The sequence below is a fragment of the Platichthys flesus genome, chromosome 18 (genome assembly GCF_949316205.1).
Source record: "Platichthys flesus chromosome 18, fPlaFle2.1, whole genome shotgun sequence".
Classification (NCBI taxonomy): Eukaryota; Metazoa; Chordata; class Actinopteri; order Pleuronectiformes; family Pleuronectidae; genus Platichthys; species Platichthys flesus.
In genome coordinates this window covers 19,843,191-19,856,518 of record NC_084962.1, presented here as the reverse complement: position 1 = coordinate 19,856,518, position 13,328 = coordinate 19,843,191, and the positions used below count along the sequence as shown (strand labels likewise).

At 41.7% G+C, this 13,328-nt stretch overlaps 2 protein-coding genes across 2 annotated transcripts; both read left to right on the top strand.

Annotated features, from left to right (window-relative positions):
- The first annotated feature begins 4,187 nt into the window (after window positions 1-4,187).
- On the top strand, window positions 4,188-5,795 carry LOC133973630 (fatty acid-binding protein, brain). The gene is made up of 4 exons (XM_062411601.1): window positions 4,188-4,348; window positions 4,468-4,640; window positions 4,932-5,033; window positions 5,516-5,795. Exons 1-4 carry the CDS (start codon window positions 4,276-4,278, stop codon window positions 5,564-5,566), a joined length of 399 nt encoding a protein of 132 aa, XP_062267585.1. The 5' UTR covers window positions 4,188-4,275; the 3' UTR covers window positions 5,567-5,795.
- Window positions 5,796-6,798: 1,003 nt separating this feature from the next.
- On the top strand, window positions 6,799-12,097 carry smpdl3a (sphingomyelin phosphodiesterase acid like 3A). The gene is made up of 8 exons (XM_062411590.1): window positions 6,799-7,005; window positions 7,683-7,896; window positions 9,549-9,693; window positions 9,858-9,954; window positions 10,326-10,489; window positions 10,709-10,889; window positions 10,968-11,092; window positions 11,650-12,097. Exons 1-8 carry the CDS (start codon window positions 6,912-6,914, stop codon window positions 11,953-11,955), a joined length of 1,326 nt encoding a protein of 441 aa, XP_062267574.1. The 5' UTR covers window positions 6,799-6,911; the 3' UTR covers window positions 11,956-12,097.
- The last annotated feature ends 1,231 nt before the right edge of the window (window positions 12,098-13,328 follow it).

Genomic DNA, 13,328 nt, shown 5'->3' with positions numbered 1-13,328 from the left:
CAAGATTTTGTGCGAAAATGTAAAAATTCTGAAACTCATTTGTCTTTATTTTAACATCACAGTTGTAACTTCTGCCTTGTGTCTCTTTGATCCTCCAGAGCTCCCACAGCAGCATGTCTGTAATAAGGAGGAGGTTCTCACTGACCAGCAGTTCTGTCACAAGGAGGGGAACTCCAGTCTGGACCAAGAGGAACAAGAACCTCCACAGATTAAAGAGGAACAGGAGGAAATGTTCACCAGTCAGGAGGGAGAGCAGCTCGTACTGAAGCAGGAGACTGAAACCTTGTATTCAGGCTCAACAGGAAATGAAGAACCAAACCCACAGAAGAGTTTTCATGAAAATAGGAGTCACGGTAGCAATGTGGACAACTCTCCCAAATCAGAGATTAACTCTCATAGTCAAACAGGTAAATTGAAGATTCATCTGAGAACTAACATTGGTGAAAAACCTTATTTATGCAAAATATGCAGGAAAGGATTTGGCCGTAGTGATACATTAAAAATCAAACTGAGAACTTACACAGGTGAGAAGCCATATTCTTGTAAAATATGTCAAAATGTTATGTGAAAAGTGGTGAATTGAAAGTCCACAGGAGGGACAGCATGAAAAGAAAATTCATGAAAACAGCAGTGACTATGTTCAAAAGTCTCCCACATCAGAGACTGACTCTAATACTTCCAAAAACAAAAGCCTTTCAAATTTGACACGTGTGGAAAAGGTTTTTTAAATAAGGGTAGCTTTACTGCACATTTGAGGATTCAATCTGGTGAAAAGCCATATTCCAAAATATGTATCAAACGTTTAGCAGGTAGTAGCATCTTGGATGACCACATGTATTGTCTCGCAGGGTGCGAAGCCATATTCTTGCCAGACATGTGGGAAACGTTTTGGAAGTAATAAAGTCTTGCATAGCCACCTAAGGATTCACACTGGTGAGAATAACTATTGTTCGAAAAGGTTTAGGTGTAGTGACTATTGGAAACTCGTTATGAGGACTCCCACGGGTGAGAAGCCGTAATGTTGCCAATCATGTTGGATATGTTTTGGCCGTATTGGTTATTTGAAAGTCCACATGAGGACTCACACGGGTGAGAGCAGTATTGTTGCCCAACGTGTGGGAGGGGATTCACTCAGTCGTCAGACAGGAAAAAGCATTTCAAGACTCATACATGTTAAAATCCTATGAGAGAGTTTGCAGACTGAATTTATTGATAGCACATGAGAAGAGATCACCCTGGGGAGAATTCATATCACAGCAACATCTCAGGACAAAGATACTTTGAAGGGACATGTATGTACGTCATATGAGGCAAGCTCAAGAAGCTCAGAGACTGAACCTTTAACAAGTCAAAACTGTTCCTGATTCAAGTTTGGCCACCGTCTGAAGTGATAACTGTAATTTATCAATTGATGGACCACTCCCCGTGCTCCTGCTTGGAAGTCATCCAAGTCAGATTCTACACAAGATGTTGTGTTCTAAGCCCAAATTCATTTTGTGGATTCTGACACATATTGTTACAGAAGGAGATTAACTGATAGATAAATATGCAAAAGGAGCCAAAAAAGAAGTATGGTTGTGAAATATAGCAAGACTGATATTAAAAGATGATTCAAGTCAGTAATGAAAAACTGTCCAATCGGGAAGGTGGCAGTAATGAGACTTTCCAAACATAAAAAGAAGAAGAAGAAGCCTTCGAAAACACGTCATGGCCCTTCTAATTTGAACTTTCTTGTTTTTATTTATGATTCATTTATTTTCTTAGGTTTCACAAAGTGTCAGGGTCATGTCCGTCTTATCTGTTGCTCATCACTCATCACGGAAGTGGCACCTGTTCCCTTTTTGTTTAACTGTATCTTTATGTAACTCTTATACTCGAACAACTGAAAACGTCTTTCAAATGTGACACTTGTGGAAAGCCTTTTAGTCTTAAGAGTAACTTAGACAATTGTCTTCACATTGGTGGGTAACGCAAATATATGCAATTGTGTGGAAAAGAAAGAAAAGAATTTGATATTTTGTCCACATTCAAAAGGCATATCTTGACTCACACAGGTGAGAAGCCATATTCTTGCGAAATATGTCAGAAAAGTTTTGTACGTGAATGTGGCTTGAAAGTCCACATGATGAGTCACACAGGGGAGAAGTCATAGTCTTGCAACATCTATGGGAAAATATTTATCGCTCATGTTTGAAAAAACAAAGGTGAGAAACCGTATTCCTGTAGTAGTTTTGCACAAAGTTGTAATTTGAAAGTTCACATGGGAACTCATACGGTTGAGAAGCTGTATTCCTGCAGAAAAAGTGGGAAAACATTCTGTAATTTAACACACATGAAAACGCATTTAAGAGGTCATACAAACTATAAGAGTCAAAGGTTGTTTGGCCTTGAACTACAGTAATGGGTCACTCAGTTCCTAAAAGAGAGGTTAACCCTAACCCAGTGCACAGAAAGTAGAGAAGCCTATAAAGCATGAGGCCTTATGAGGCCATAATTATAAAGGAAGAACTGTAAAATGACAAGACAACGCCGCAGCGGAAAAGGTGGTTGAGTATCTGGAGGAGTTTTGATGCTGAGATGTTTTCAAGTAAATTTATTTTTCAATTATTTCATAGGAAATGTATCAGTGGGTTCTCCACATTGACAACACATGTCCATTTCTCACCAGGGAGTGGCAGCAGAGATCCTCCCCTTGGGGTAAACTCTCCCTTCACCAAATGTCCAAAATTATGCAGACATCCAAACATACACAGTATCCAAAATCATTCTCAGTGTCTCAAGACCTTCAGACCACAGTTTAGTCAATTTCTGTTGCAATAATGTCCAAAAGAAACATGCTCATTGTGGAGAAGAGAGTATTTGTGAGCTTTGTTGACAAAAGCTTCAGTTTTTGGGAACCGTCATGTTTTCAAATGAGATGAAGATGAAGAACAAGGATAAAAGAAGTCAAAAAGAAGCTGTGGGTACATGATGGAGAAAAAAAGGATTTAGAATGGTACTTAATAAAGCTCATTTATTTTAAGTCCCCTTAAATTCATAAAACCTGCACCAAACTTCACACACATATATAAATATCAGTTCCCTAAACAAGGCTGGGGTTTTCCATCAAGATCCATGAATTATTCCCTGGATATCAGTGATAATGGGAAAGAAGAAAGAAGTTAAGCTTAGAAGAAATTCTTTAGTGACATTTTACATGTGTAAGTCCAAGTGTCAGGGACGAGTGGTTATCTGTACAGTAAACAGACGGATGATGATCATGACAACATGGTTGGGAGGGAAACGTTATTAAATACCGTGACTACAAATATTCATACCTTTATATTAATAAAAGAAAAAAATCAAATTGCTTGGTTTTGTCTCACACTGCTAAATGTGTCATTGTTTTTACATAAATAAAAATAAAGTTTACTGTTATTATAATAAATCTATAATTGAGGGTTTTGTTGATTGTCTGTTGTTTGTATTTGGAAAACCTCAACTGTCGAATCAGCTATGACACTGTACATATACATTCACTTTGTGTGAGAAATCTTCTGCCACATACTTTCTGTCTCACACACACACACTCACACACACACACACACACACACACACACACACACATAGACGTTTGGTGACAGTCATTAGGTTGTGTGTTGAGCATGAATAAATTGTAGTTGGAGGGGGGCTGTTAATGCAGTTAAGGACAAAGGGCTGTCAAACAAACTGATTCTGCTTCACTGACACCCCCCCCCCCCCTCCCACGGAGCACATTCCAGTCTCGAGAAGGCCCGTCTCCCCCGAGGCCGACAGGGGATTAAGAGGTAGAAATGATTAAATATGGATCAGCTCCTGAAGCTCGCTCCCTGATTGAGGAATGAAAAGTCTGAGTCTGTTCAAAGCTCGATCTCTTTAAAGTCTCAGCAGTCACAGTTTTATTTGTACTAAACTTGCATCTGAGTTTTTGGGCCTTTTAATTGAGTTTTTCATGAAATGCAAAGGTTTTCTAGAAGCCGAGTTTTGACTCCTGTGCCTGAGAGTAATTACATCATTAGGGGTACAAATGGTTAATTTAGCTTTTCTCCTCAAAGCATCCGTAAGACCGTGACCCAATTTCAACACCCAATCAAAACCCAGAACAGAGATCTCCTGAGCCAATGGGATGCTGTGGGCCACCCACCAGCATACATAATAATAAGAGGCCGTATTATAACACGAGGGGGAAACTTGCAGGAGCTATTGCTTGCTCAGTTTGCTTTTGGAGATTACTTTGCCTCTCTGAAAACCGTCACCATGGTCGACGCCTTCTGTGCCACTTGGAAACTGGTTGACAGTGAGAATTTTGATGATTACATGAAAGCACTTGGTGAGTAATAGACCTTTTTCCTTTTAAAGCTTTCTGTATTTCAGTGTCAACCCCTTTAGATCATTTCTTCAGGACGTCAGGACGTTAATGACCATGTTTCACTCCTGTCCTCTGCTCAGGCGTGGGCTTCGCCACCCGGCAGGTTGGTAATGTGACCAAGCCGACGGTCGTGATCAGCCAGGAGGGCGACAAGGTGGTGATCCGCACCCAGAGCACCTTCAAAAACACAGAGATCTCCTTCAAGCTGGGAGAGGAGTTCGACGAAGCCACCGCCGATGACAGGAACTGCAAAGTAAGATGACAGAATGTGAAGAATATTTAAAGACTCATTTCAGCTTAAAATATTTAACACGACTTATGATGAAAACTTTTTTATGCATAAAACCACAGTTCAGAGACACCAGGAGACGTTTAAGACGTGGTTTAACTATTTAACTAAATTATTCCTATTATAAATTGCATGAAAAACCTTATTCACCATTAATCTTTAATCCTATTTCTTACCACTGCTCTTTCTCAGCCCCGAACAGATAAAAGTGATTACAGTCTCTCATTAAAAACATCCTTTCTCTTTGTCTTTCAGTCCATGGTGTCTCTGGATGGAGACAAGCTGGTCCATGTCCAGAAGTGGGACGGCAAAGAGACCAAGTTTGTCAGAGAAATCAAGGACGGCAAGATGGTCATGGTAAGAAAAAAGACTCAGATCATACACGTCTGATATACATTTGCCAGTAAATAGAAAGGGACAATACAACTTTATAACAGAGTGTTTCTGCGCAGCCACATGACCACAAATGACAGTTGAGCTCCCTTAAGAAAGACAAAGTGAAGTCATTATTTGAGCATCACTGGAATATGAAATAAAGCACAGAGAAAGAATGTTAACAGGCACTAGTATCTAATCTCAGATCGTCTTTTCCCCGGTCCCACATTTCACTCTCACTTCAGAAGACGTAACATTAGATTAGCTCTTCAGACGTAATTATTCTGGAATTGTTTGTGTGTGGAAACGTTTTGCAGGTTGTCTCTTTGGCTTCTTTTCAAAAGTAGAGTTCACTTTGTTTCTGAATCAGTTCTTGTTTTTGTGTGATTTCACTTCTGACTCATTAAAGATGTTTTAAACAATGGACGTTCCCTCTCATGGTGCCTGTCCTCTCTCCCTCACAGAATCTGACCTTCGAAGACATCCACGCAGTGCGTAGCTACGAGAAAGCATGAGTGCCCCCCCGCCGGCGCCCCAAACCAGCCAAGAAGTGTTGATGCTATAATTATTATTGACTGACTGTCTGCTTCTCTTTGCACTTCATCTACATGTTCACGACCCGCAGGCTGCACATTTTGTAAGATTGATTTTTTCTTTTTATATGAATACATTTCTGTCTCGGTGGATGGATCATCTTTGCAAACCTGTGTGAAACATGAAATAAAAAATAACACGGAAAGTAAATGTGATGTGTCGACGCTTCCATTATTTTTACAAGTGATTAATTCAGTTAATTCAATATTATGGATGAAAACCTGAACCTTGACCCGTGAACTGTCTACAGAGCAGGGGAATAGAAAGGACTTTGTTTATCCAGCCTCATCCAGGCTGCACAACACACACTCTAGTCAAGGGGTCAAATTGTCCCCTGTGATGTTATTTCATTTCGTTCTCCAGCCTTATGTTTAATCCTCGCTGCAGCATTAACAGAACATTTATTCGAGTGCTGAATTTAAACAGTCTGTTCAGCCAAACGTTATAATGTTCACTTGTTTTCTCACCTTCCTCTGAGGCTACTGCATCGTTTTTAAACAAAAAGGAAGTTCTGATTTCACTCATGCCACAAAGCTATTGAACAGATGAAACTTGGTGAAACGATGTGTTATCGGTGAGGAAAGAACCCAAACATTGAGAGAAAGAGCTTTAAAAAAAAACATTTTCACAATTTCCCAGTTAAAACAACAGATCTGCAGCTTAATCACACCAATTAAATCACAACATTAAAATTCTAATGGTGTTTGTGTATTTTGAGCCACGTGTGTGTGTGTGTGTGTGTTATAAGTCAACTTATGTACACTGAGCAGGCAAATAATACAAAAAATCTGCCACATTTAAAGGACTGATAATAATTTTAAATTAATTCAATCAAAATAACTTCATCTGTAAAATAAGATATGCCACTAAATGTAAAAAGTAGCATAAAATAATGCAAATAAATGACAAGTAGATAAATTGACTAAATGTACTTAGTTAATCCCACCCCTGATAATCCATGGTTGTCCCATGGATTATCAAAATCGTATTAAATTCTATAATATTACATTATATTATATACCATTTTACGATATGATATGGTATTATGTTACATTGTGTTATAATATTTATGAATATATTGTATTATATGTGTTGTTCCCCGCAGTCTTTCTTCTCCTCAGCTCCTCCCCCTGAGTCACATGATGACCTGTTGTTCTTCCTGGTTCTCACTCAGGAGAATGACCAACAGCCTCAGCTGCTGGAGTTTACACGTTATATATAATAAATATATATATAATATTGCCAGTTGTTTGTAACTCTCTCAACATGAGACTCTTTCTGGGGGTCGCTGTGCTGCTGGTGTGGAGCGCGGATCCTCTGGCGGCGGCCCCGACTGGGAGCAGCTACCTGCCGGGTACAGGTGAGAGGAAGCCCCGGTGAATCCTCCGTGAAGCCGTCACGTTGCTGCCGTTAACATCCAGGTTGAAATGCTCAGTGGGAATCAATCCACTGGATTTATCTGCTCCACCATCTTCACTCGACACCGATGAACCGAGTGTGTCCGGTCAAGATCCACATCCTCTCACATCTGGAGCAGGAAGGCAGATGTCGTACGAGCCGAATTCACCTAAAGACAGATTGGATTTATACTCAATGATAAATGCGTCTGGTTAATGTGCGTTTTGTTTGTGGATGATCGAAATCATTTGACCTTGATAGAATTTAAACTGGAGTTTTGTTATTACGTGTTGGCCACATTGAATGGGGCTAATGGTGGTTTTATGGATTTTAATAACGTTATAATATCAAAAACTTGATATATAAAGCACATTAGAAAGCAAAGAGAAAGCACAGTTTCTCTTTGGTGTCCAAACACCAAAGAGAAACTGGTAGCTTCAGTTGTCATAAATACTCAAAATGTTAACAAAATAGGTTAATATCATCTTTTCTGTAATTTTTTTATTAAATGCTCTTTATAATATCCTATTAGCCTCAAAGAAATATTAAATTAGTTTTTCACTTTTCAATAATTTTTGTTTTATATCTCACATTTGCCTCTCTCTTCATCTTCTCCGAACCTTTTCCCCGTCGCTCCAGGCGGGTTCTGGCACATCACTGACCTCCACCTGGACCCCACCTACCACCTGGCCCCAGATCCAACCAAGGTCTGCTTCTCCTCCAAAGGAGCCCCTGCCACCAAGGCCGGCATGTTCGGAGCCTTCCTGTGCGACTCGCCCTACCGGCTCATCCAGTCGGCCTTCGCTCACATGGCACCGCTCACACAGCAGCAGGACTTCATCATCTGGACCGGGTCAGTGCACTGATAGGGGAGGGGTGGGTGTTAATAAATGACACAGTGCAACAGTAACATATAAAAAAAGACTTAGAAAATCCGAAAATGAGGCTAATTCATACGTTCCTGACACCTGTTTTCTCTTGAATGACCAATAGGGGGCGACTCCACTGGTAGTTTCTATAGAAGTCCATGAGAAAATGACTCTACTTCTCTCTTTTTATCATCAGTAAACATTAAGGAGTTTATGTCTCACTCTCTAGTTTCAAGTCTTCTTCAATGCCGTTGATGTCTATTTAGTAAGTTATGATAATTTAGAGTCAGATAGGCCAAAAGCACCGGATGTATTGGAGGGCGGATACCACAGTGTGTGCGTTTGTGTGTGTGCGCCTCCAGATGTGGTCACATTCCAAGATGGCGCTGGACAAAACGCAGAAGTCAAGGTTCTAAAACGACAGCTCACAAGAGGGTGGCGTCATGGTGGGACGCGGCTTCGCCTCAGTTCACATCCACTTGTATTCTTTTGCCGACAGTGTCTCACTTCCTCAAAAGGAAAGTGTAATATGAGGTGCTGATGATTTTCGATGAAGTTCCCAGTTTCGATTGTCACCAGAGTGGTTCCCATGTGTGTGTCTGTGCTCGCATGTGAGCCAGAAAGAGGAGGTGTCGCTTCCTCTGGTTATTGTCGTTCTTCACTGACTGTGTCGTCTGTGGTTTCTGAGTCAGCAGTCAATGCAGCTCATTTACCTCCACCAAGCTTTCATCTAGAGAATGGGGGGGAGACTGGGATCGTACCCCCAACTTTCTGGTTAGCGGACGACCCGCTCTACCCCCTGAGCCACAGCTGCTTGCAGTCAGAGTTTGATTTTAACGCAAAATGAAAGAGCACAATATCCGAACTCAATGGTTATTGGAATCACGTCTTCTGTATGTTTCAGTTGCACGTTAGAGTGAAGCCACCACGGAGGAGTGAGGCATTGAGCTTTGACAGATGAGCAGGCGTGATCCACTCGTCATGAAGCTTAACGACCGCTCTGTATCCTCTGAGTGTGTAAACCTCTGTTCACTGAAAACATGACACAGAACAGACTGTTAGCGTAGCCACAGGCTCGCTATTAATCTGCAGCTAATCAGCTAAGCCTGGAATTCACAGTCTTATGGAGAATAGGCCTCAACACTGGAAGTTTGGCTGGAGGATTAAGTTACTGGTCTTTATTCTATTGTTACTCGGCTTTGTAGCATGAGTGTGTCTTTTCAAGGGAATTCCATTGTACAGTGCAATTTCAGTTCCGGGAAAAAATCTGATGAGGCCACCATGTTTAGAGAAAACGTCCTCAACTTTGATTCTGAGGGGATTGTAAGATTAGCAAATCAGTTTTTGGGGAAATTTCTACCAGAAGAGTGAAAACTAAGATACTCCCTGTGACTTGGGAAAACAAGTTATTGAAGCAGAAATATTGATACACAGACGGATTGACATTTAAAATAAATTATTATTGGGGTTCATCTTCAATTCTTCCTCCAAATAAGTTTGGCGAGTGTGGGAAACACGCTGATGGAAACATAACCTCCTTGCTGGAAGTTATAAAACAATGAAAACAATGAAACCTGTTCACATGTAAATGGGAATTCCCAATGATACTGGATGTGATCCACCTTCTCCCTCAAAGAGACAGTCCACCTCACGTCCCTGCAGGCGAGCTCTCCACCGACATGGTGATCCAGGTCATCAGGAACATGACCCAGACCATCAGGCTGCACTTCCCCAACCTGACGGTCTATCCCGCCCTGGGGAACCACGACTTCTGGCCACAGGTAACTTTGTGTCGCAGGACGCAGCAGAATCTCAAACTTTGCTCAGAAAACGAGGAGGTTTGGATTTAATTGGTTCAACTTATCTGTCGAACTTGCTTTACTCCTTTGAGAGTCCTGCGGAAATAGTGTTGTTGTTTTTTTAGTGTTTACATCTTTGTTGTCAGGACCAGCTGCCGGCCGTCACTAACGCCATTTACGAAGCGGCTGCCCAGCTGTGGAAGCCCTGGCTGCAGACTGAAGCTCTGCTCACTCTCTCACAGGGTAACATGTCAGGACACTTTGGTTTACTGAACACCCTAAGTGGCCATAGCACTCTTTGTCTGTTGTCTGTTTCCACGCCCTCATATCATTGGCCATATCACGTAGCCCCTCGATTTGTTCTTGTGACCGTCTTCAAACTGAGCTTATGCATCAGCAACTGTGAGAGTTGTTTATTGGTCAAATTATTCCAGTTTTAGCCTCTCAGACCTAGGCTATTATGAGAATGATATTCAGTCTATAGTGATAGAGTGATGACAAGCTGGAACCACAGAGTGTTTGCTTATTATCTAATAAGAAAAATCCACAGCATCTTATGATAACACTCACAAACGCAGCAGGATTCCTTCATTGCGTTGTTCTTGTTCCTGCAGGTGGTTTCTACTCTCAGCAGGTGAAGCCTGGTTTGCGGGTGGTCAGTCTCAACACCATCCTTTACTACGGACCTAATAAAGTCACCAGTAACATGACGGACCCTGCGGGACAGTTCGAGTGGCTGGAAAAAACCTTAGAGAAAGCTGCTCAGAGTCAGGAGAAGGTCCTGACACTTTCTGTCTATATAGCTTGGATCACTATCAAAGAAATCACATCCTGGTTGATTGGACACTGTTTTCACTAAAGCTATTTTTTCCACAGAGGAATCGAAAAGTTAAAAACTCTCTTTGTAAAAACCTTATGGGTAAAAAGCTGTTTGCAGTCAGTGTCTGTGATCCTGTCCCTAGAGCTGGGATTAACACGTGGCCCTCTTCATGTTCAGGTGTACGTTATAGCCCATGTCCCGGTGGGGTACCTGCCCTTTGCCCGAAACATCACTGCTATAAGAGAGAGCCACAACGAGAGGCTGGTTTCCATCTTCAGGAAGTACAGCTATGTCGTCGCAGGTCATTTCTATGGCCACACCCACCGTGACAGCATCATGGTGCTGCTGGACCAAACGGGTAACCTGCAATTTTGTACGATGTTTTATATCGAAATATAAAAATCTGGACCTCACAGGTTTCTGCTTTGTTCTGCAGGTAAACCACTGAATTCTCTTTTCGTGGCACCGGCTGTGACACCGATCAAAAGCTTTTTGGAGCCGTACTCTAACAACCCGGCTTTCCGCATGTACTTGTACGACATCAAGGACTACGCTCTGTTGGTAAGAAAGCTTCTCCTTGAATAACACACGTCTTACTTAAAACACGGTTGATAACATTCGGCCTCGATAACGTTGGTGCACAGTCTCATAGCTTGTGGTAAGTCTACCTTGGATGGTTACAATATTCCAGCTGATAATCCAAATCTGTATTCGAACATGAATGGGATGTTTTGATGACGGCAGGAAGTTTCCTTTTGCTGTTAAGGGTTCAGTGAATAAACGTTCAGAGGTGTGCAGCAAACAGGAAAGTTCCCGTGACACAATCAAAATGTAGCAAAGTAGAAAGTACAGTTATTTACTGATATATGTCGTTGAGAAAGAGTGAAAAGAACCGTATAAGAAATGTACTCAAGTACAGTAATAGAGTAAATGTACTCTGTTCCATCCCGATGAAACTAGAAATGTCTCTTTATCCCCCGATTGAAGCCAGGAGAGAAAGTCCCTCCTGGTGATTAATCACGGTGTCAGTCACGAAACAAAAACGTTTCTGTTTCAAAAAGACTCAAAGACTCTTACCCCCCCTCCCTCCCCCTCTCCGTGCCTTTCTCTCTGTGAAGGATATCTGGCAGTACTATTTGAATCTGACGGAAGCCAATGAGAAACAAAGCCCCGACTGGAGGCTTGAATATATCATGAGTGAAGCGTTTGGACTGACTGACCTGCAGCCGCAGAGCCTGCTGCAGCTGGGCCTGAGCTTCCGGCTGCCGCAGACCAAGGCCTTCGACAAGTACTTCAGGAACTACATGGTGAGCTACAGTGACCGGATCAGCTGTAAGGGCGAGTGTAAGGTCAGACAGGTGTGTGCCGTGCTCCACCTGGACCAGCCGGCCTACTCCAAATGTGTCAGTGGGGGAGAATGGTAGCGTGAAGCTGGATGGAGGTGATGGACTCTGAAGGGATCTTTCTCAGGTGTCGCATATAAGAACAAGATTTATTTTTTTAATGATTTTTTCTAATGAATGTATTGTTGCTGCATTCCACTGAAATAAAGTTTGCTTGATTTCCTCCCAGTTTTTGATTCATCAGGTGACTTTTGGGACTGTAGATGGAGTCGCTCTGGAAGCAGCAGCAGGGACGAGTGTGAATGTAGATTAATTCAAAAGAGACTTTAGGAATTTGTCTTGAGTCACATTTATATATATATATATTAGTGTGTCACACATTCTTAAAGAGCAGTAACTCTCAGTGTTGTAAGAACTAGTAACGTAAAACCAGTGAGGGCTTGTTTGTCTCTAGCAACTGGGACAAACCTCATTTGACCCCCTCATTTCAGATTCAAGCCCCTCACACCACCGCTGCGCCCCCCCCCATCTTATTCTTCTCCCTTCCAAACTTTCTAGAAACCTCAATCTCGTTTCTCAGCCAACATCTCAAGCATCCCCCGTCTCCCCCCCCCCCCCAGCCCAGACTCTATTGTCCCCTCACTCACAGCTCAGTGTTGGACTGCGTCCACTCAGATCACCACAACTCAGGCTGCAACCGAAACAAACCCAACAACAGCCGTCACTGTGTTCAGACACAAGTGGCACAAACTCAGGTGCTGCAAAATAAATCGTACATGGCTGATAAGATTTCCTTAAAGCAAGAAATCCATGTTTCAAAGACATCATTATCATTATCATATTTCTCATCTTCACTGTATTGGTTGTGAATTACTGAGTTTGTTTATGTCTTCAAACCTCAAAGTCTTTAAAATATAGAAGGAGGAGTTAAAAAAAATATAACCAGAGAGAGTTGTGCTTACTGATAGAAGTGTGGGGGGGGGGCAGCACCTCTTACTGGTGAGGGACAGCAACTGCAAGGCCAAACTTTTCTTATTGAATTTTTGACTGTAACATTTTGGAGGAGTTACAGTTCCACAGACCAAATTTAATTCAGTTAAATAATATTTGCTGTCAGTTACGAACATTAAGTGTATTTTCTGCGGACACTATTTTATGCAAAGATGTGACGTAGATGACATGAAAGGTTGTGTTATTTTTTTGTTGGGTCAAATGTGTGTTTTTTTAAATCCCAGAAACCCAGAAGCTGATTGTTTGATTTTCTCAAACCAGTATAAAGCGTTGTAGGTCTTTGAAATGAATGGAAATAATTATTAGTTATAGACTTGATCACTGGTTTGGACAAAAACTATAGAAAAAGTTGATTTAGATCCTTTAAGAGTGAATCTGCGTGTGCGTGTGCGTGTGCGCGTGTGTGTGTGTGTGTGTGTGTGTGTGTGTGTGTTTCTTCTCAT

Coding starts and splice junctions, on each gene's coding strand:
- LOC133973630 (XM_062411601.1), top strand. CDS start 4,276: ATGGTCGACGCCTTCTGTGCCACTTGGAAACTGGTTGACAGTGAGAAT. Junction 4,641..4,931: donor CCGATGACAGGAACTGCAAA/GTAAGATGACAG, acceptor TTTGTCTTTCAG/TCCATGGTGTCTCTGGATGG. Junction 5,034..5,515: donor AGGACGGCAAGATGGTCATG/GTAAGAAAAAAG, acceptor TCTCCCTCACAG/AATCTGACCTTCGAAGACAT.
- smpdl3a (XM_062411590.1), top strand. CDS start 6,912: ATGAGACTCTTTCTGGGGGTCGCTGTGCTGCTGGTGTGGAGCGCGGAT. Junction 7,897..9,548: donor GACTTCATCATCTGGACCGG/GTCAGTGCACTG, acceptor TCTCCCTCAAAG/AGACAGTCCACCTCACGTCC. Junction 10,490..10,708: donor CTGCTCAGAGTCAGGAGAAG/GTCCTGACACTT, acceptor CTTCATGTTCAG/GTGTACGTTATAGCCCATGT.